This window comes from Mustela nigripes, chromosome 10 (genome assembly GCF_022355385.1).
Source record: "Mustela nigripes isolate SB6536 chromosome 10, MUSNIG.SB6536, whole genome shotgun sequence".
In the NCBI taxonomy this organism is placed as follows: Eukaryota; Metazoa; Chordata; class Mammalia; order Carnivora; family Mustelidae; genus Mustela; species Mustela nigripes.
The window spans coordinates 58,407,614-58,428,582 of NC_081566.1; the positions used below are offsets into that span (position 1 = coordinate 58,407,614).

The 20,969-nt window shown below is 41.1% G+C and overlaps 1 protein-coding gene across 2 annotated transcripts in view; it reads left to right on the forward strand.

The window, feature by feature from the left end:
* The window catches only part of TMCO1 (transmembrane and coiled-coil domains 1), a 44,467-nt gene extending 24,209 nt beyond the window's left edge, over positions 1-20,258 (forward strand). The window contains exons 6-7 of one of the 2 annotated variants that reach the window (XM_059413392.1): positions 793-937; positions 4,423-4,541. In XM_059413392.1, coding sequence (XP_059269375.1) covers positions 793-937; positions 4,423-4,491 — 214 coding nt within the window. In that variant the 3' untranslated portion in view covers positions 4,492-4,541. Of the gene's footprint in view, positions 1-792; positions 938-4,422; positions 4,542-19,672 lie in introns of those variants that run through there. The other variant, XM_059413391.1, reaches the window with a different exon arrangement.
* The last annotated feature ends 711 nt before the right edge of the window (positions 20,259-20,969 follow it).

Sequence of the window (20,969 nt, forward strand, 5' to 3'; positions counted from 1 at the left end):
ACTTGTGATCTCTGTCTGACAAATAAGTAAATAAAATCGTTTTAAAAAAATTAAATAAAATCTTACTGGTGTCATGGTTCAGAACAGTGATTCTCAAAGTATGGTCTGGGGATTCCTAGAGCTCTTTGAGATTCTTGGGAAGTCCTTGAGATGAACATTACTGCCAGAATAATTCTAAGATGTTATTTTCTTTCTTTATTCTTACTCTCTTTTTAGTGTACAGTGGAATTTTCCAGAGGGTTCAGGGCTTCATGATGTGTATCATTGCAACAGCCTGAATACTAAAGCAGCTATGAGAACCCAGCAGTATTCTATTAAACAAAACATTAAAGATATTTGCCAAAAGAAAAAAAAAAGCCTTTCTTTTTACTTTGTTTTAGAAAAGATAGTTATTTTTCATAAAAATATTTGTGTTAATATATAATGAATTTATTGCTACCTTTTAAATGATTTAGTAACTATTTTTTAACATTCCTCAGTTTTAATTTCTAAAGCAGTAAATAGTGATAGCTATAACCTTTAAACAATGTAGGGATCTCAATTTTTCATTGTGTTTAGGGCTTCTGATACTGAAAAAATTGAGACTCATTAGTTTAGAAAAAGATTGATGGAAAAATCTAGGCCCTTTCTTAGATTTTTGTTCTTTAGGTCTCTTTTTAAAATATCATTCTTTGTTTTTTAGAGATCAAGGGACTTAGAGTTCTATTTCTGTCTCAGATTCTTCCCTGGAACTAAGAAGCTTGTCAGTCTTCCAAAAATAACAATTCTTTGTTTTTGTTTTTTCCTTTTTAGATTTGATGGTAGAGTGGTGGCAAAGCTCCCTTTCACCCCCCTTTCCTATATCCAAGGACTGTCTCATCGAAACCTCCTGGGGGATGACACCACAGACTGTTCCTTCATCTTTCTGTATATTCTCTGTACCATGTCAATTCGACAGGTGAGTGAGCATATCCAGTCCTAAATACATACATTCTTCCTTGCTCTCACATCTTTATTAGCCTTTATTTCTTTAATACTAGAAATGATTTAGAATCCCAATGGATCCTCTAAAGCTGTTTTATTTTATTATTTTATTTACTTATTTTAAAGATTATATTCATTTATTTGACAGAGAGAGAGCCCAAGTAGGCAGAACAGCAGGCTGAGTGAGAGGGAGAAACACTCTCGCCGCTGAGCAGAGCACCCGATGCGTGTCCAATCCCAGGACCCTGGGATCACAAATCTCAGCCGAAGGCAGACGCTTAACCAACTGAGCCACCCAGGTGCCCCTCTAAAACTGCCTCAGATGTGCGTAGGTCTAGATGACTGATCCTTTGGGATGGGGAGTAGCCATAAAACTAAACATGGTTTTCATATCCCATCTTTAGAGCTCTTAGGTTCCTTCTTCGTCACAATCATCTAAAGATACAAAATGAAGAGTGGGTTTAGGCTTTTCAGTATCATTTCTTTTTTTCCTTTTCTTCTCTTTATCTTTTTTTTTTTTTTTTTTTTTTAAGATTTTATTTGAGAGAGAAGGAGGGAGGGAGCACACAGAGGAGAGTTAGAGAACCAGTCTCTGTGCTGAGCAGAGTCTGACGTGGGCTGGATCCCAGGATCCTGAGATCATGACCTGAGCCAAAGGCAGACGCTTGGCCAACTGACCCACCCCAGGCGCCCCAGTGTCATTTCTTCTGCATTAGACTCCAGTACCTTTTGTCACTTCAGGAACACAAATAAATGTAATAATTTGATGGTTTTAGGTTATTCACAGTTGAGATACTCAAGGTTATGTCACAGAATTTGCATTTGGCCACCATGATTATCAGACATTCGTAACGAAAAACAGTGAGAGCCAAGACAGAAGTATAGATGGTTGGAAGAGCCCAGAGAGACCCCTTACATTTGATTAGTGGGGGAAGATTCAGGCAGAAAGGTTCAGAGAATGAAGTAGTTTTTGAAATAGGCTTTAAAAAATGAGAGGGGTTAATTAAAGTCTCTGGCTTAAGAACTTTCTATATTTCAGTTTTTGAACACATTGCCATTCAGCAGGCATTGCCATCGGGAAGTTGGCATATGAGACTTCTGTTTCTTCTTCTTCTGAGTACTGTCAATGGCAGCAGATTTTTCGGTTGGCCTGGCACGTGAGAATAAGTAGGAAATGGAATTATATTTGAAACTTGCGAAGATCTTCATGATCTTCCTGCTTAATGTTTTCCCCACCTCATCCCTCATCTGGCACTCCAGCCATGCTTACTAGCCTCACTCACCCAGGCTGACTTTCTGCGAATGCTCTTCCTTCTGTCTGCCTGCCTCCCACCTCCTCCTTTTGTAGATTAAATACCGCCAGGTCTCAAGACTTTCTGGCATCATTTTCTGACAATTAACTGCTTTCTGAAGGATAGATGTGAGAGGAGCCTGACAAGGTGGGGAAATACCAGAAGACTCTCTGAATTGTCAAGCAAAAAAACCCATTATGTTCTGAACTATTGCAGTGATGAAAGAGGGGGGTGAAGTTGAGACATACATGGAGGTAAAGCCCCAGAACTTAGGGAGAATGGAGGAACTAACAAGAGTCCCAGGTGTGGCTTTGGTGACCAGATGGAGGCTGGTCTCAGTAGGAGTCGGGGAATAGGGGAATGGAGAATAGATGGGTTCGCAGAGCTGTCGGCGACGTTCGTGGAGCAGCTAAGTGGGTCTGTCCACCAGAAGTCGTATTCTTGTGTAGCTGAGGTGTATACTACACCGTTCCAGATGCATCTGTAGTGAAGCATTTCATTTAGTCTAAGTCAACGTGAAAACCAAGACAATGACAACATAAATCTCTTTTGTTGATTTAGCAGAAGTCTGTTTCCAGAATATTGTTCTTAAATTTGATTATTTAAATCTGAAACTTTCAGTTGCAGCTTATGTCCTAATGCTATTAAAACAAAATGATGTATACATTCTACTCTCAGCAACTAAGAACAGTTCTACTTTAAGTCATATTTAGGTATGAATACTCCATGTGGTGGCTCACAGTAGTCATTTAGATGCACCATTTGCATTTGCATTGCTAGCTAGAAATCCCTGTCTGAAACTGTAGAGTTTTTAAAATGAAATAAATGTTAAGAATGATCATTGAAGGGGCGCCTGGGTGGCTCAGTAGGTTAAAGCCTCTGCCTTCGGCTCAGGTCATGATCCCAGGGTCCTGGGATTGAGCCCCTCATCAGGCTCCCTGCTCGGCGGGGCACCTGCGCCCCCCCCCCCCCCCCCCCCCCCGCCTTGCCTCTGTCTGTCTACTTGTGATCTCTGTCAAATGAATAAACAAAATCTTTAAAAAAAAAAAAGAAAGAAAGAAATGATCATTGAGGAAGTTCAGCTCAAGCTGGTCTTTAAATTCCTTTCTCTTATTTCAGAGAGTTTGTTGAAGTGGTTGTTTAGTAGTTAAAATGCTATGCTCATTTACCATTGTGGTTAGCAAATTTTTTGTTAAGGTCTGGATAGTAAATATTTGTGTATTTCCTTTTCAGGTCATACACTCTGTTGTAACTATTCAACTCTGCCATTGTAATATGAGAACAGTCCTAGACAGCATGTAAATGAACGAGTGTGGCTGTGTTCCAGCAAAACTTTATTTACAAAACTAGGCCAGGGGCCAGCCATAGTTTGCTAATCCCTGAAGGTTCAGGCAAAGACTGGTGTAACTACTCAGCTCTGTCATTATACTATGAAAGCAGCCATAGACAATGTGTAAATGAGAATGACTGTATTCCGATAAACCTTTATTTATAAAAACAGGCAGTGGACTAGCATGATATGCTAACCCCTGAGAACCACAGTGTACAATTTTTGCTATAAAGTTAAAATAGGAACAGTAGATCCTAGATTGGCACAGCTTAATAAAATAATTGCTTATTGAGTATAGAGAAGGGAGGAAAGGAACACCAACCCCCCCACCCCCGACACACACACAGTCAATGTGTTTTGAGTCAGGAAGGATGCATACTCAGAATTTTTACTTCTCCTTATCCCATTCCATGCACTGATACTAATAAGAGAAAAATATGGAAGAGCTATAGGAGTGTGTAGCTAATATAAAAGTATTGTATTTGAAAGATTTCTCTTGGTGTGCAGTTCTCTTCCCCAAGATCAGTGGTGAGCCCTAACTGGTTGCCGCATCCAGAGTGTCAGTACTCATCTTGGGCAGTTAATTTTGTTACCCCAATTTTATTTTATTTTTTAAGATTTTATGTATTTGACAGAGATCACAAGTAGGCAGAGAGGCAGGCAGGGAGAGGGAGGGAAGCAGGCTCCCTGCTGAGCAGAGTCTGATGTGGGGCTCGATCCCAGGACCCTGGGATCATGACCTGAGCCAAAGGCAGAGGCTTTAATCCACTGAGCCACCCAGGTGCCCCTGTTACCCCAATTTTTTTTTTTTAAAGATTTTATTTATTTATTTGACAGAGAGAAATCACAAGTAGATGGAGAGGCAGGCAGAGAGAGAGAGAGAGGAGGAAGCAGGCTCCCCGCTGAGCAGAGAGCCCGATGCGGGACTCGATCCCAGGACCCTGAGATCATGACCTGAGCCGAAGGCAGCGGCTTAACCCACTGAGCCACCCAGGCGCCCCTGTTACCCCAATTTTAAACAAGGTATTTTAACATATTAAAAGTCTTAGAAAAATCACCAAAGTCACCTACTTTTATCATTTTTATTTTACCAGTTGCATATTCTTTCTGTACCTGTCCGTCACTAATTGTTAGCATGCGTATTAGAGGATTGTGAACTTCTATCCAGTCTGACATACCTTAGCATTTGAAATGTTACTATGAAAATTATGCTTCTCTCTTTGAATTAAAATGCTTGTTAATTGGCTATTTCCATGGGCTTTTTTGTTTTGTTTTGTTTACTTTTTAAGGTCTTAGTTTACGTGGTAATTGTGAAGGTGCCTGTAAAATGAGCAGCCAAAAAATAGGAGGCTTGCAGAAATTAAAATTATAGGCGTACTTTGATTTCCCCAGTGAAGCCATTCTTAGGCAAAAAAGTAGGCCACTTGGTTTCACATATATACTTGGCATAAAGTAGTTTTAAAGGAACATAATGAATTGGAGGTTTTTGTTTGCTTGTTTGGGGATGTAAAGAAGAGTGAGTGATGGGGAAACCAATAGAGAATGACTCAGGTTTCCATAATGATAGGTCATATTCCTCATCATGTTATTGGAGGTTTTTTTTTTTTTTTTTTTTTTAAACATTTTTTTTTTTTTTTAAAGATTTTATTTATTTATTTGACAGAGAGAAATCACAAGCAGATGGAGAGGCAGGCAGAGAGAGAGAGGGAAGCAGGCTCTCTGCCGAGCAGAGAGCCCGATGCGGGACTCGATCCCAGGACTCTGAGATCATGACCTGAGCCGAAGGCAGCGGCTTAACCCACTGAGCCACCCAGGCGCCCCTTTTTTTAAACATTTTATTTATTTATTTGACAGAGAGAAATCACAAGTAGATGGAGAGGCAGGCAGAGAGAGAGGGAAGCAGGCTCTCTGCTGAGCAGAGAGCCTAATGCGGGACTCGATCCCAGGACTCTGAGATCATGACCTGAGCTGAAGGCAGCGGCTTAACCCACTGAGCCACCCAGGCGCCCGTTATTGGAGGTTTTATCTGGTTTTGTCTACTTGTTATTTTTATCTGTATTTTCTCCTTTCCTCTCCAGCTCTTTCAAGGTAATGATTTCTTAATTGTCTACGTATACCTTAAAGTACCTTTGCTACACCAAAATATAAATTTATAAACTTGGCAAACTGGGGTTATACCGTTTTTTATTCCCAAGAGCAAGATATGAAAATGCATGTTTCTTCCAACCTTACCACAGAAATTTCTTTTGAGTTTTTACCCAGCTGATAGATAAGAATCGCTATCTCATTGTGGCTTTAATTTGCATTTTGGATTGAGTATCTCTGTCTCAGAGCTGTTCATAAACTCTTTTCTTTCTTTGGTGGCAAGAGACTGTGTATGCCTTTTGCCTATTTCTCTATTGGGTTTTTGGTCTTTTTTGAATTTCAAGCTCTAGGTGGGAGATTAGCTTTCTCCGGGGGCTGTAAGTTGCATATAATTTTCCAGTTTGTCATTTGTGTTTCATTTGTACTTAATGGTGGTTTTTGCCACACAAAATTTTATTTGCTGGATTTTTTTTTTCAGTCAGATTTGTCTTTTATGGCTTTTGGAATTTATTTATTTAAGATTTTAATTTATTTATTTGACAGAGAGAAACTGAGCAAGAGAGGGAACACAAGGGCAAGCAGGAAAGGGAGAAGCAGGCTTCCTGCCGAGCAGGGAGCCCAGTGTGGGGCTCCATCCCAGGACTCTGGGATCATGACCTGAGCCGAAGGGAGACACTTAACAGCGGAGCCACCCAAGTGCCCCTGGAATTTAAATTATGGTTAGAAAGTTCTTCTGTACTTCAAAGTTACAAGGAAATTCATCCATGTTTTCTATTAGTACTTTTTCGGTTTCATTCTTTGCCTTTAAATAATGAGCCAATCCGTTTGGAGTTCGTACTGGTATACCGTATTCCTTCTGTGGTCTCTTCTACTTTGTCAACTTTATGTGATTTTTAGGAAGGAAAACATAAAAACAGGGATTCATTTGAGATCACAGTTTGCTTGCTTCTTTTTTTCGAAGATGAAGAAGCCAGAGGGTCGAAAGAATGCCGTGAGGTGAATGGCTGGTCTTGAATCTGGTGTGCTTGTGACTGCGGCACGTCCCTGCCCGCAGCCGGGCAGTCTGTGTCTGGAGTGCCTTTCTCAATTCACCTTTGAAACGGGAAGGGCTGTTCAGTCCCGGTGACAAGTGTTTGAGGGAGGCACTCCTCCTTAATTCATAGCTTCTGTAGGTAAGAGATCATTCGAAATGTGCTGCTGTCATAGGGTGGGCTGAGCAGTGTGACCTGAACCCTTAGAGCGAAAGAACGTGGAGGAGTAGCCAGACATCTAGATGTCATGCCTGCGGGTGTCCGGGGGTTAGGCTTGCCAGCCTGACTGCCTGTGGCGGCCGGATTCTGCAGAATTCCCCACCTAGTCCTCTCTGACGTCCAGACGCTACTTTCACGTTTCCTGTTTTCGGTCATTGCAGAGCTGTTAATCTTTCTCATTTGTTGTGTTAAAATAGACATAAAATTCACTATTTAACCATTTTCAGTAGGCCAGTTCTATGACCCGAGGTAGATTTACATTGCTGTGCAGCCATCCCCGCCGCCCGCCTTTAAAGGTTCTCCTCTTCCTACACTGAAAATCCTATAGCGACTCTCCATGACCCTACCCCTCAGTTCCTGGCAGCCACCGTTCCGCTTTCTGTCTCTGCGCACTTGACCCCTCGTACTTGTGGATTTGATTTCACAGAAGTAGAATCATATACTATGTGTCCTTCTGTGACTAGCACGTTTTCAGGGTTCATCCACGTTGTAGCATGTGTCAGAATTTCCTCCCTTTTCTGAGGCCAAATAAGATCTCATTGCGTATATATCCCATCTTGTGTGTCCACGTATCTGTCGGTGGACGCTGGGTCGCTTCCACCTTTCGCCCGTCGTGAGCGGGGCTGCTGTGAACACGGTGTACCAGTGTCTGTCTGAGTTCCTGCTTACGCTTCCGGATACGGACCCAGAAGTGGAATTGCTGGGTCATGCTGCGATTTTATGTTGAATTTTTTGAGGATTTGCCAGCTGATGTTCACAGCTACTGCATCGTTTACCCAGCACTGTCATCCTAAGCCTTCAATTCTCCACCAGCTTGAGACCATGTATTAAAGGGTAATTTTTCAGGGGCACCTGGGTGGCTCAGTGGGGTAAGCCACTGCCTTTGGCTCGGGTCATGATCTCAGGGTCCTGGGATCGAGTTCCGCATCGGGCTCTCTGCTCGGCAGGGAGCCTGCTTCCCTCTCTCTCTCTCTCTGGCTGCCTCTCTGTCTACTTGTGATTTCTCTCTGTCAAGTTAATAGGTGAAATCTTTTATAAATAAATAAATAAATAGTAATTTTTCATGTTTTCCTTTCAGTCAGTAAAACCATAATTTCATTCGCTCAGTGAGTAAAACCATAATTTCATTGGCTCAGGGTTAATTTTTATGCTAAACATGTAAAAACCATGAGTATTTTATGCAAGCTACCTCCAGCTTTGGGGATGGCCTTGCCTGTTTTAACAAGGAACTCTTCTGATAGTAGTAAATTTGAGAGTATAAGTCCAGGAGAGTGAGAAACATTTGTTATTAGTGCCTTGAAAGTGTTAACAGTTTAATTGCTGAAGTAATTACTTTGACCACTGGGTTTCCTGAATTTATGTTTTTAAAGTTTTTTATTTGTGAAAGATTATGACTATATTTACATATGTCAGTTAATAACATCTCTACAGGGTTAACGAGAATCCACTTCCTTTACTAAATGTGAGTGATGCTATAATTAAACCAACCAGCTCTATTTCCTTCGTGACAATAGTGCTCCCTTTATTATGATGGGGGCATAATATTAGGTTGATTTAAGGGCATCTCTCTGCTTCAGTCATCTTACCCTATCCTTAAGAGATCATTATCACATTAGTAATAATTCCTTGATAGATTTTTGTTCATTTATTCACTCAACAAAATTGAGCACAGATATATCGTATCAGGCTCTGTGCGGGTGCTTAGTATACAGTTTTAAACAAAATTGACATAATTATGGGCCTTGCCCTCGTGAAACTTCTGTTTCTTTTGAAATTAAAAGGTTAATTTTTCTGCCTATAGCTTCACCTACAAAATTGTATCAAATATGAGGGTATACAAATCCAATTAAAATTACTTTTAATCATTCAGAGTAGAAGCAGAGGAAACAAAGATTGAACTTTGGATCTAAACTAACGATTTTTATGACATGTTACTAGTTCACATAGGTATATATGAATCTGGTTTTCATCTAGTACATATTTTTTCCCATGCTAGGATTTTATTAAATAATTCATTATTGCCTTAAGAGGTTTCAAGGGAAAGCAAAAGTAATGCTATGCTGTTGATGAAATAGATTTTAAGACACTTCAGAAACTTCAAAGTGATGGGGAGAGAGGAGGAATGCATTGGAAGGTTGAGGAGATACAGTGTTTGGAGGTAGAACATCAGTGTTTGAATCTTGTTGCCACTTTATTGGCTGAGTGTCCTTGGGAATGTCAACCTCTTGGAGTCTCTGTGAGTCTCAGTTTTCACAAAGGTAAAAAGAGGTTGGTGGTAACCTTACCATGTTACGATAATCAGAAGACAATGATACAGAATGTTAGCAGTTCTTAGGGTCACATTTTTTTGATGGATCAATTAGTGCCCCCTCCTTTGGGGAATTTTAAAAATTTAATATTTATTCCCCAGCCCAAGATAGGATAAAGTTGCTTTTTTTTTTTTTTTTTTTAAGATTTTATTTATTTATTTGACAGACAGAGCTCACAAGTAGGCAGAGAGGCAGGCAGAGAGAGAGGTGGAAGAAGGCTCCCTACTGAGCAGAGAGCCCGATGCAGGGCTCGATTGGACGCTGAGATCATGACCTGAGCAGAAGGCAGAGGCTTTAACCCACTGAGTCACCCAGGAGCCCCAAAGTTGCTTTTTATAGCTTGAATCAGAGTGATATGTCACTAACTGAAAATAAATCTAATTGCCTTTTCTCATTTTATCTTTTTCCTTTTTTAAAATTTCTTAATGCTTAGTGATTAAATGATTAGCTGCCTTGACCTTCACACCGCAACTGTTTCTTTTGTGTGAATTTGCAGCAGCGGAAATGGTAGGTCTGCCAGCTTCCAGCTGGGGAGCTAAGTCAGTCCCCGCTAGTGACGGAATTCAAGAATAGAAGGAAATTTCCTTAATTCCCCAAATTAAAGTACCTGCTTTTTAAATTTTCTTCTTCTTATGAGCTAGCAATAGATTGTGTAAATGGCGATCTCCTCTATAAAAAGTACTCTAATCTCAGGAAAAACCCAAGCAAACTTACCTGGTAAACAGCTAAGGGGAAACTGGCCTTGTCTAATGAATTTATACTACTGTAAAACTTATGAATGGAATTCTCTGTCTTTGATTAGTGGTTCTGAAGAAAAATGGAAGAAAGAGTTTTATTTTCTTTCTTTTGTCACCCGTATCTTAACATGCAACTTTATGTATGTTATGACTATATCTGCAAAAGTATTAGTGAGAATTCGTCATTGTCTCTTTCAACAGGTATATGCGCTCAGGAGAGTGATAAAAATAAGTAGATTTTATTTTTTTCACTCTTGGGTTTCTTAGGGCAAAGAATTTTGATACGCCCTGTGTGTGTATAAAAGCAGGTCTCATTATGTCACGTCAGTATATCTTAAAGCCATCAAAATGAGAAGACCCAAGTGCCTGCCGGCTCCTGTTCCTCATCATTAACATATGCCACTTTATTCAAGACTCAGAGCTCAGTTCATTAATGTCAGTACAGCTCATCCACAAGCAGAGTGTTTTCATTTTCAGTACTTAGTCTCAAGTCAGTCAGAGAGTGTGGGCGGTTCAGAAAAATGAGAGCTCACCTAGTAAGTGAGAAGAACAGATGATTGGGTATTACCTTAACCTGATCTCTTTGTGAACTGTTTGAGAGCATGAGTTCAAGGCTTTATTTAATATATTGCCTGTCATTGCTGAAGATTGATTCAGTCTTTATAGAGTGCCACAAGTTCTTCTTTGATGCTGAAGATAGAGGGTAAAAAGCAATGGTTTCTACCTTTGTAAAACTCACAATCTGTGTGGAAAGACAGACCCATATGTAATAGGAGAGTATGATTGATGCCTTTTGGGGAGTGTGTGTGTGTGTGTGTGTGTGTTCAAAATGGCATTAGAGGGGGAAAAAAAGCATGCTTTGGAAGCAAAATGGCTAAGGGATGAAGCTAAGGTTCTCTGCAAAGGGGCCATTTGAGTTAACAGGATGAGGAGGGCTTTTCCAATCTTATCAGAGCATCTTTTTTTTTTTTCAAGATTTTATGTATTTATTTGATAGAGCACAAGTAGGCAGAGTGGCAGACAGAGGGACAGGCAGAGGGAGAGGAGAAGCAGGCTCCCCGCCGAGCGGGGAGCCCGATGTAGGGCTCAATCCCAGGACCCTGAGATCCTGACCTGAGCTGAAGACAGACCGACTGAGCCCCCCAGGCGCTCTTTATCGGAGCATTCTTGGCATTGGCAATGGTGTGAGTAAAAGCAGGGAGGCCTGAGAGTGTGTAGTGGATAGTAGACTCCGGAGTGTAGAATGCTTGGCGGAGGGTAACAGGAGCTGAGTGCGCTGCTGCTTAGTGTCAGCCCCTCCCTGGGCAGCGTCGGGTGATGCCTTTGTCTCTTTGTCTCTCTCTTTCTCTCTCTCTCATAGTGTAAGTCTGCTGGTGCCAAGTACTCTTGATCTTCATTTATCTAACATATTTTTATCTTTATTCCTAAAGGATATTTTCACTGGTCCTGGAATTCTGGGTTAACTGGGTTTTTCTCATTTGTCTGTTTTAATCCTTTCAGCATTTTAAAATGCCTTTCCACTTCGTTCTGGCCTCCACTGTTTCTGATGAGAAGTCCTTTGTATCTCTATATCCCTGTAGATGATGTGTCACTTTTCTCTGGCAGCTTTTAGATTTTTTTTCTTTAAGTTTGGTTTTCAGCAGTTTGCCTGGATGTGCCTAGCGTATTAATTTTTTTTTTCTTAATGCTGCTAGAGGGTTTTTTTTCCTGCCCGACCATTCCTTCTCTCTGCCTTTCTGATTCTAGTTTCTTACATGTTTGTCTTTTCAGTATTGTCTAAGAGGACCCTGCAGCTCTGTTCAATTATTAAAAATCTTTTTCTCTCTGCTCTTTAGATAGGATAATTTCTGGTTAATCTGTGTTTAGTTTACTGACTTCTCTGTCATCCCTCATCTGAGTTAACCTTAAGCGTACACAACGATTTTTAAATTGTGATATATTATTTTTTAGTTTCAGAATTTCTGTTTGACTCTTTTTTTGCTATCTTTTTGCCTTGCTGAGATTTCCTATTTCTTAATTTATTGTGAACATACTTTAAGCCCTTAAGCATAAAGCATATTTAGCTGCTTTTTTTAAAAAAAAGATTTTATTTATTTATTAGAGAGAGGCAGCACTCAAGCAGGGGTGGGGAGGGGCAGAAGGAGAGGGAGAGAGAGAATCTCAAGCAGATTCTGCACTGAGTGCAGAGCCTGATGTGGGGCTTCATCACATGACCCTGAGATCATGACCTGAAAGAAACCAAGAGTCAGATGCCTAACCAGATGTTTGAGCCACCCAGATGCCTCTGTTTAGCTGCTTTAAAATACAGATCTTATCTACTGATTCCAACATTTGGATAATCTGAAGATTGGACTCTGTTGCCAGCTTTCTTAAGTATGGGTCAGGTTTCTTGTTGGTGTATCTAATTCTTGTGGATTGTATCTTGGACTTTGTTTCGACAGGTGGTAGATACTCTGGATTCTGTTATACTTTGGAAGAGTGTTCAGTTTTTTAGTTAAGCGGACAGTTACCTTGGCACTCAAAACTTCAGACTCTGTCTCCTTTGTGGTAGGCAGTACCCGAACCTCAGTTATTTTAGTCTCTGTTGGGGTGTTTGAAGGCTGGCTCACGCTTGCATAGTTTAAGAGATTTGGGCAGAGTTTAAATGTAGTTTTGAACTTCTCCTCTGTTAACTGTTTGTCTAGGATTTTCTCACTCAGTTTTAAGCTGCTGTAGTCACCCAAATCCCGCTCTTTGGTTCTTCAAACCAGGGAGACTTAAGTTTTGTTCTGAGTCTTAGATACCCCATTCTGTACCAGCCACCTCCTACTGTTCATTATAGGATTAAAAATACATACATATATATGTACGTACATACATGTGTAACATACAAACATACATCTTGTCTTCTTGCACTGAACTAAAACTCAGAACCGTCTCCTTGACTGATCCTCAGATAAAGGGCTAACCAGGCTCTCGGGATTTTCATTGGAAAGACAGTTAGGTAAGAGACGGGGATTTGGACTGTTTCTTGATCACCTGACATCCCCCAACCCCCTCAAAAAAAAGACCTTTATTATAAGCAAGGCCTTTAGACACCCTAGGACGGAAAATGTTCATCAGCATTACAAAGGAAGTGGTATTACTCTAGTGCAAATTTGATGTTCTCCTGTTCCTTTCAGAATTTTGATTTCCACTTTGCAAGATAGATGTTGAAATCTGCAGTATAATTTGTTACAAGATAGTCACGTTCTAGAATGCTAGAACCACAGGGACTTTGGCTCCTTGAAAGTGCTTGATGGGAAGCTTGAAGGGCCCAGCAAGAGACTTCAGGTCCCTAATGGTATTTTATCTGTTTTCTGTAGTGGGTTTTTTTCATGAGATTTTTGTTTAAAGAAAGGATTCTGTGGCCTAAAGGGTTGAAAGTGATTGATCTAGTCATCCCCCTTCTTCCCAGGGGGTTGGGCAATGGAGATACACTAAGGGGAGAAGACTGCCTTATTGCTTTTTTGCCTGGTTTGCCAGTGCTGGGACTAAGTCTTCTGATTGCCAGCCCAGCAGTGTTTCAGGTACCCCTGGGTACTGTCATTGGTTCCAGTAAATATTTCATCTCTACATCATTCTCCAAAACAGCTAGTTTAGATAGAATGTGAAAACCCTGGGGTTGTTGGGTGGGGCCATCTGAGGTGATCGGATTTCTGAACAGCTTTGTGGATGTAGTAAAGATGATGTTATGGGAACTTGATGAGAAATTGTAATCAATTGGAAGTGAAGGCTGGTTGCTTGTGCCAGAGAAACTAACAAAGAATAAACTGAGGATTGCCATGGCTGTTATTTTAGCTAAATGACTAAGGAATAACATTTAGCAGAATGTGTTTATGGCTAGTGACCTGGGTCTTCCCAAAATATCCCGTGAGCAACCAACAACTTCCTTTTCTTGATCACCGGTTCTCATCCTTTGCAAAGAGGAAGGAACGCAAATCCTGTAGTGGTATTTTTCTGGGTTTCCTGCCAATAGAAGTCATGATTATGGGAAAATGTTTTTCCTTTGTTTTTCCCTTCTGACATAAAACTCCTCAGTTGTTACCCTATTTATTACACAGGACTGGGCAGAAATTCAAAATTATTGTTTTATATTTTTCTGTAGCCTTACCAAATCTAACTCTATTTTGCATGTATGTTAAGTATTCTTCCATATCTTCTTTATAATATATTAAACTTTTCTGTCTTTTAGTAAAATACGTATTTCTAAGCTAAGTCTTACTAAGAAGCCCTGAAAAATTGGAGGAGAATTAAGAGATTATGGGAATGCAGTCAGGTCAAGTTTAATAGATAATGTTGTTGAAAGACATAACAGATAATATCTACAACAGTATCTGCTACAGTGTCATGCTCAGTTAGAATTTATTGAATTGCTGTCTGACAGTTTACTCTTTTCCTCATCTGCATGTAAGGATAACAAGCCTGCCTCAGTTGTTGTGAGGATTAAATGAGAACATGCATGTGAAGTACTTAGAACAATGTCTAGCACTTTGAGAAAGCACCCATAGAAATATTCACCTTTATTTTATTTTTTAAAAATTTTATTATTTATTTGAGAGAGAGTGCACACACACAAGCAGGAGGAGAGGGAGAAGCAGGCTCCCTGCTCACAGGGATCCTGATGTGGGCCTCAATCCCAGGACCCTGGGATTGTGACCTGAGCTGAAGGCAGACGCTTAATGGAATGAGCCATTCCATTCCCTCGCCTTCATTTTATTTTATTTTATTTTACTTTTAAAGACTTTATTTATTTATTTGACAGAGAGAGATCACAAGTAGGCAGAGAGGCAGGCAGAGAGAGAGGAAGGGAAGCAGGCTCCCTGCTGAGCAGAGAGCCCGATGTGGGACTCGATCCCAGGACCCCGAGATCATGACCTGAGCCGAAGGCAGCGGCTTAACCCACTGAGCCACCCAGGCACCCTTGCCTTCATTTTAAATTATCCTGTTTAGGGGCGTCTGGGTGACTCAGTTGGTTTAAGCATCTGCTCAGGTTATGATTCCACAGTCGTGGGAGCTCCAAGTTGGACTCCGCGCTGAATGGGGAGTCTCCGTCTTCTCCTGCTACCCGCCCTGCTCGTGCTTGCTCGCTTGCTCTCTCTTAAATAAAGAAATAAAATATTTTTTAAAGATTAAAAAAAATTATCCCACTTAGCAATGTTTCAAAGTTGGAGGCAAGGAATGAGAAAAGGCTATATGAACTGCTATTTTTTATATATCTTTACAGTTTTTTTTTTTTGTTTTTTTTTTTTTTTTTTTTTTTATTTTATTTCTCCATTAGAATGAGGGGGGGGGAGAGAGCGAGCACAGGCAGACAGAATGGCAGGCAGAGGCAGAGGGAGAAGCAGGCTCCCCGCCGAACAAGGAGCCCGATGTGGGACTCGATCCCAGGACGCTGGGATCATGACCCGAGCCGAAGGCAGCTGCTTAACCAACTGAGCCACCCAGGTGTCCCTATCTTTACAGTTTTTATATGCATTTTGTGTAGACTATTTTTTAGAGCAGTTTTAGGTTCCCCGCAAAATGGAGCGGAAGGTACGGACCTGTCCCATCTTGTCACTGCCCCGGCATGTGTGTAGTCTCCCCCTCACCCACGATGTCCCCCAGCACCGGGGTGCTGCATGTGTTCTAGTCCTCAAGCTTACTGCAATGCTTCATTGTTAACCAGAGTCCCCAATTTACATTAGGGTTCACTCTGGGTGTTGGACATTCTGTGGGTTTGATTTATATGCATTTACTTTTTTAAAGACTTTGTTTATGTATTTGAGAGACAGAGAGCACGGCGGGGTGCGGGGCAGAGGGAGGAGCAGGCTTCCACTGACCAGGGAGCCCAACCTGGGGGCTCAGTCCCAGGACCCTGGGATCATGACCTGAGCTAAAGGCAGATGCTTCACAGACTGAGCCACTCAGGCGCCCCTGCGTTAATTACTTAACAATATAACATATTCTTGTGCTTATATATAGTCTTTACAACAGTGTTTTTATAGGCCAGGCATGCTACAAGATTATTTTTTATTACTAAGATAACCATCTCTTAAAGAGTGGTTTAAGAGAAGGAAAATTATACTTTGAGTTGTATGTCCGTTCACATCCTGACTGTTAACCTGTCTGTCTCAACTTTCTCATCTCCAAAGTGAGGATAACTGAGGCCTGGCATCCAGTCCTTAGAACTATTTGGAAACTTTAAGGGGCATGGAATGTTGGATGGTATTAGTATTGTGGAGAGAATAGTGATCTCTTTTTTCTTTTACCCATCTTTTTTGCATCTTGAGAGCATCAGTTCTCTCCTACACCAAGAAGACTTCACAGACAGGGAAGCAGAGCAAATTTTATCTAAGAAAAACCATCAAAAGACCTGGGTTCATATGTGAAACTATAGGAATTTAAACATTGTTTAGAATTTCACAAGGATAAGATTGCATGCGGTGAATAGAAAGCATTTACATTAAAATATAGATGCTTGATGGGACACCTGGGTGGCTCAGTTGGTTGGGCGGTTGCCTTCGGCTCAGGTCATGATCCCAGCGTCCTGGGATCGAGTCCCGCATCGGGCTCCTTGCTCAGCAGGGAGCCTGCTTCTCCCTCTGCCTCTGCCTGCTATTCTGTCTGCCTGTGCTCGCTCTCTCTCCCTCTCTCTCTCTCTGACAAATAAATAAAATCTTTAAAAAAATATATATATATATAGAGAGAGAGAGAGATGCTTGAGTAATGAACATTGACAGACTTAGTGTTCCCAAGGGAAGCCTGTGCTAAGAGCCGAAGGAGAACGAAATACGGAGCTGCCTGGATCGCCAGGAGCCACAGCCTGGCCACGGAAGTGCGTCCGTTTAACATTTTTGTTGTTCGAGCTCTTCCCATCTGCAGCAGTGGACTTGGGTCCGGTAGTCATTTAGATGTTTTTATTTCATAAATGAGACTGTCAGCAGACTACCCTCCAATGTATTTCCTATTTTCCTTTGAGCTGTGGTCTTTAAATTATAGTAAACATGTAATTTAAAGGGCACCAGAGGTTTCATCCTAGTTTTTATCTCTAAAATGGTAAGGACTCACTTAATTGGCCCCTGTCTCTACGGAATAACTGATCAAGGATGTCTAGTATGTTTTGTCTAGACTGTATTATTGTTTGTTAACTAGACAGATGTGTTTATCAGCAGCTGATTCTGTAATGTCTTATTTTTTCCAATTTTATCTTTAAAGTAATTTCCTGTAATGCCTTGCTTAATGCTGCATATATTGTAGGTGGTCAGTAAACACTTACTGATTAAATAAAAGAAATTGGAAATTAGTGACATTATATCATTTGTTCTTATTGTTTTGTGCACCTTTTTAGAAGTAGGGATGAAGGAGTTATTTTTATTACAAAAGTAGTACATTCTCCAGCTTTGCTAAGGAGAAGCAGCCTGATCTAATGATTTTTTTTTTCCTTAGCTTCTTCCCAGATTTCTTTTTAAAGTAAACCACAAGGGGTTTGGGGGATGGGGTAGCTGGGTGATGGACATTGGGGAGTATGTGTTACAATGAGCACTGGGTGTTATAGCAGACTGTTGAATCACAGACTTGTGCCCCTGAAACAAATAATACATTATATGTTAATTATAAAAAAAGCAAAGCACAAGCTTCAGTATTGTGAGTGTGTGGACTGATGCGTAAACGAATGAATGAAGTATTTTTTGATAAATATAATTTGAATGAGTTCTTAAAGTTGTGTCTGCGTATTTCCATATTCTGTCGTATTCTGACGGTGTGCTGTGTCAGAAATGGGAACACTCAAGTCTGTAGCACTCCTCATTTCTGAGGATGAAGGATTGGGGGATTGTATGCACTTCCGCAAGGGCTGGATGTGGGTATTGTCATGGCGCATTACATGCCGTGGGTGCTTGGTACTCGGTGACAATGGCGTGCATCTGCGCGCGCCCACCTGCCCCCCGTGGGGATGCAGTGTGTTCTGAAGACCAGAGCTTCAGCTCCTGCTGTGTGAGAGAATCCATCCGATCCTGAAGCCAGACACATGGGTTTTAATTCTAACTTTGCTCTTCATTTAAACTTTGTAATTTTGGACAAACCATCACACTCTTCCAAGTTCTCCTTGGAATTCCTCAAAACAAAATGAAAGAATCAAGGAAGAGGAAGTAGATGATCTTTAAGGTTTTTCCCACTAATGAATGCTGTACAAAATCTTAACACTTGGGGCACCTGGGTGGCTCAGTGGATTAGGCCTCTGCTTTGGCTTGGGTCATGATCCCAGGGTCCTGGGATCGAGCCCCATGTTGGGCTCTCTGCTCGGCAGGGAGCCTGCTTCTCCTCTCTCTGTCTGTCTGCCTCTCTGCCAACGTGTGATCTCTTTCACACCCTCTCTCTCTGTCAAACAAATAAATAAATAAAATCTTTTAAAAAACAAAAAATCTTAACACCTGACCTTTAACTGAAGCTCTCCACATTCACAAACCCTCTCACTTCCTGCTTTAAAAAGGCATAGCATTTAGTGCCCGCATCACAGTCTCCACTCGTGGTTTGCTCTCCAGTACGCCCACACCTGTCTGTTCCTACCAGGTGAATGAGTCATTGCTTTTCAAGAGCCTCGTTTATCCTAAAACTGTTTATGCTGGTTTTATATGTTGTTGTATTTATGTCATTTGATTTAATGTTACAGTAAGTAATAAAATAAAAATAATAAAATAAAAATATAAAGTGATTTTTATGAGAACTACTTTAATGAAGTGAATTTTAAAAAACCTGCTGAATTGGATATAATGAGACAAGTGAAAAGATGAGGGGAGGTGCTAGAAATCTAGGAGGATTCTGGACTCAGATTGCTGTGTAGGAACCTAAGCCCTTAGCACTCAGAAAAAACTGAAAGTGAGCATTTCAGTTTCAGCTTTAGGTGGTGCCGTAATGACCAAATCCAGCTGATGACCCGTACTGAAAGAAAAGGACTTGCTGTAAGAAACAGCTAATGAATATACTTTATATGGTTCGTGTTGAAATAAAAGATTACCTCTTTTAATGATTCTCCACTTGAAAAAATCAGTGTCTTTGGTTGTGGACCAAGGTCCCATTAGGTGAGAGGGCTCCTACTGCCCTGTGATCTCCATCATGTTGTAGGTCTTTTTAAAAAGTGACACCATAGGGGCGCCTGGGTGGCTCAGTGGGTTAAGCCGCTGCCTTCGGCTCAGGTCATGATCTCAGGGTCCTGGGATCGAGTCCCGCATCAGGCTCTCTGCTCAGCAGGGAGCCTGCTTCCTCCTCTCTCTCTCTCTCTCTCTGCCTGCCTCTCTGCCTACTTGTGTTCTCTCTCTGTCAAATAAATAAATAAAATCTTAAAAAAAAAAAAAGTGACACCATAGTGGGAAGCTTGGGCGGCTCATTTGGTTAAGCGTTTGCCTTCCGCTCAGGTCATGATCCCAGGGTCTTGGGATCGAGTCCCGCATCGGGCTCTCTGCTCAGCAGGGAGCCCGCATCGCCCTCTGCCTGCTGCTCCCTGTGGTTGTGCACCTTCTCTCTCCATCCAACAAATAAAGAAGTCTTTTTTAAAAAACTGTTAAAAAATACCATGGTAGTAGTAATTGTCCTTTTTTAGGTCATAGTGGTACTTTTAATTTATATGCCTTCTGTTCATATGGGATCTATGTGAAACAGTCTTCTCTCTGTCTCATATTAAAACCCAGTTTTAATTCTGTTTTCTTCACAGAACATCCAAAAGATTCTTGGCCTTGCCCCTTCACGAGCTGCCACCAAGCAGGCAGGTGGATTTCTTGGTCCACCCCCTCCTTCTGGGAAGTTCTCTTGAAATCAAGAACCCTGTAATTCCTGTCATTCTTTTTAAACATTCAGATTAGACTGGCAACTATTTTGTAGCAAGAGCCGTAGACAGCCTTAGCACTTGGGCCACTTTCTAGTTCTGAGTTATTTCTAGACTTTTTGGATATGATTCAAATGAGAATGGCACCCAGCAAGCATGATAGTACTTTCTGTCACAGATTAACTTTTAGAAAAATAAGTTTGTTGGTTAGATAAGTTCAGGCAATGTTTATGTAATGAGAAACAAATAGCATCTTTCTCTTTTTGGCTTACATGGATATTTTCTGTGGGACCGACTCTCAAGTCTGTGCTGTGTGCTATGTACCATGGAAGTTGGCCCTCCATGAGCATTTAGAGATCTGGAAGAAAAACTTAGTTTGTGGTATCTTAATTGGAACTATTTGTTGTACATCGTTTCCAAGTTTCCAAATACAGTACTCAAGATCAATAAAGAGGCCAAAATTTTAGCTATTTCATCTGCAAGGTGAGATCTGTTCTGTACCACATTCCTAGATACGTGTTTTTAGTAATCTGAACATAAACGTTGGCCAGGAAGGGCTAAACTAAAAGTTTTAAATGTACTATTTTATCATACTTGTCTTATAAGCTCAAAATATAGAGTTGTCCTATTATAGGAAGTGGGAAGCACTAGAGGAAAGAAAAGTAACTCATGGGAGTATAAAAATGAGGGTCCTCGGCGTCCGTTTATACCCTCGTGTGGCCTGCGGGTTTCTGGGCAAGGCATTCTTCGTCCCCCTGGAGGCGAGGGTGTGGCCGGAGGTAGACCATCTTGCAGGGCTTCCTTTTGATCCCAGTGGCCATGCTCCTGCCATGGTCCTTTGTAAAGGATGAGAGGATGCTTCTATTATGATCTTCCCCTGCCTAATCCCTGAAATTGGAAATCTCGTGTGGAGCGATAACTCTAGAACAAACACATTCATTGATCATAGTCTGCTTAGATGCACGTATTCCACCATGAGAGAAGACATGTTATTTGTGAAGTATCAACTGGTAAGCTGCTAGCAAACCAGTCGATGGCATAAAATCCAGAAGACCGTGGGATAATACCTTCAAAGCTGACGAAGATAATTATCAGCCTAGAATTTTATGTACGGCTAAGCCATAACATTGGGGGCAAAACTGGGAGGCAGTATTTTCAGAGCTACAAAATCAAAGATAATTGAATT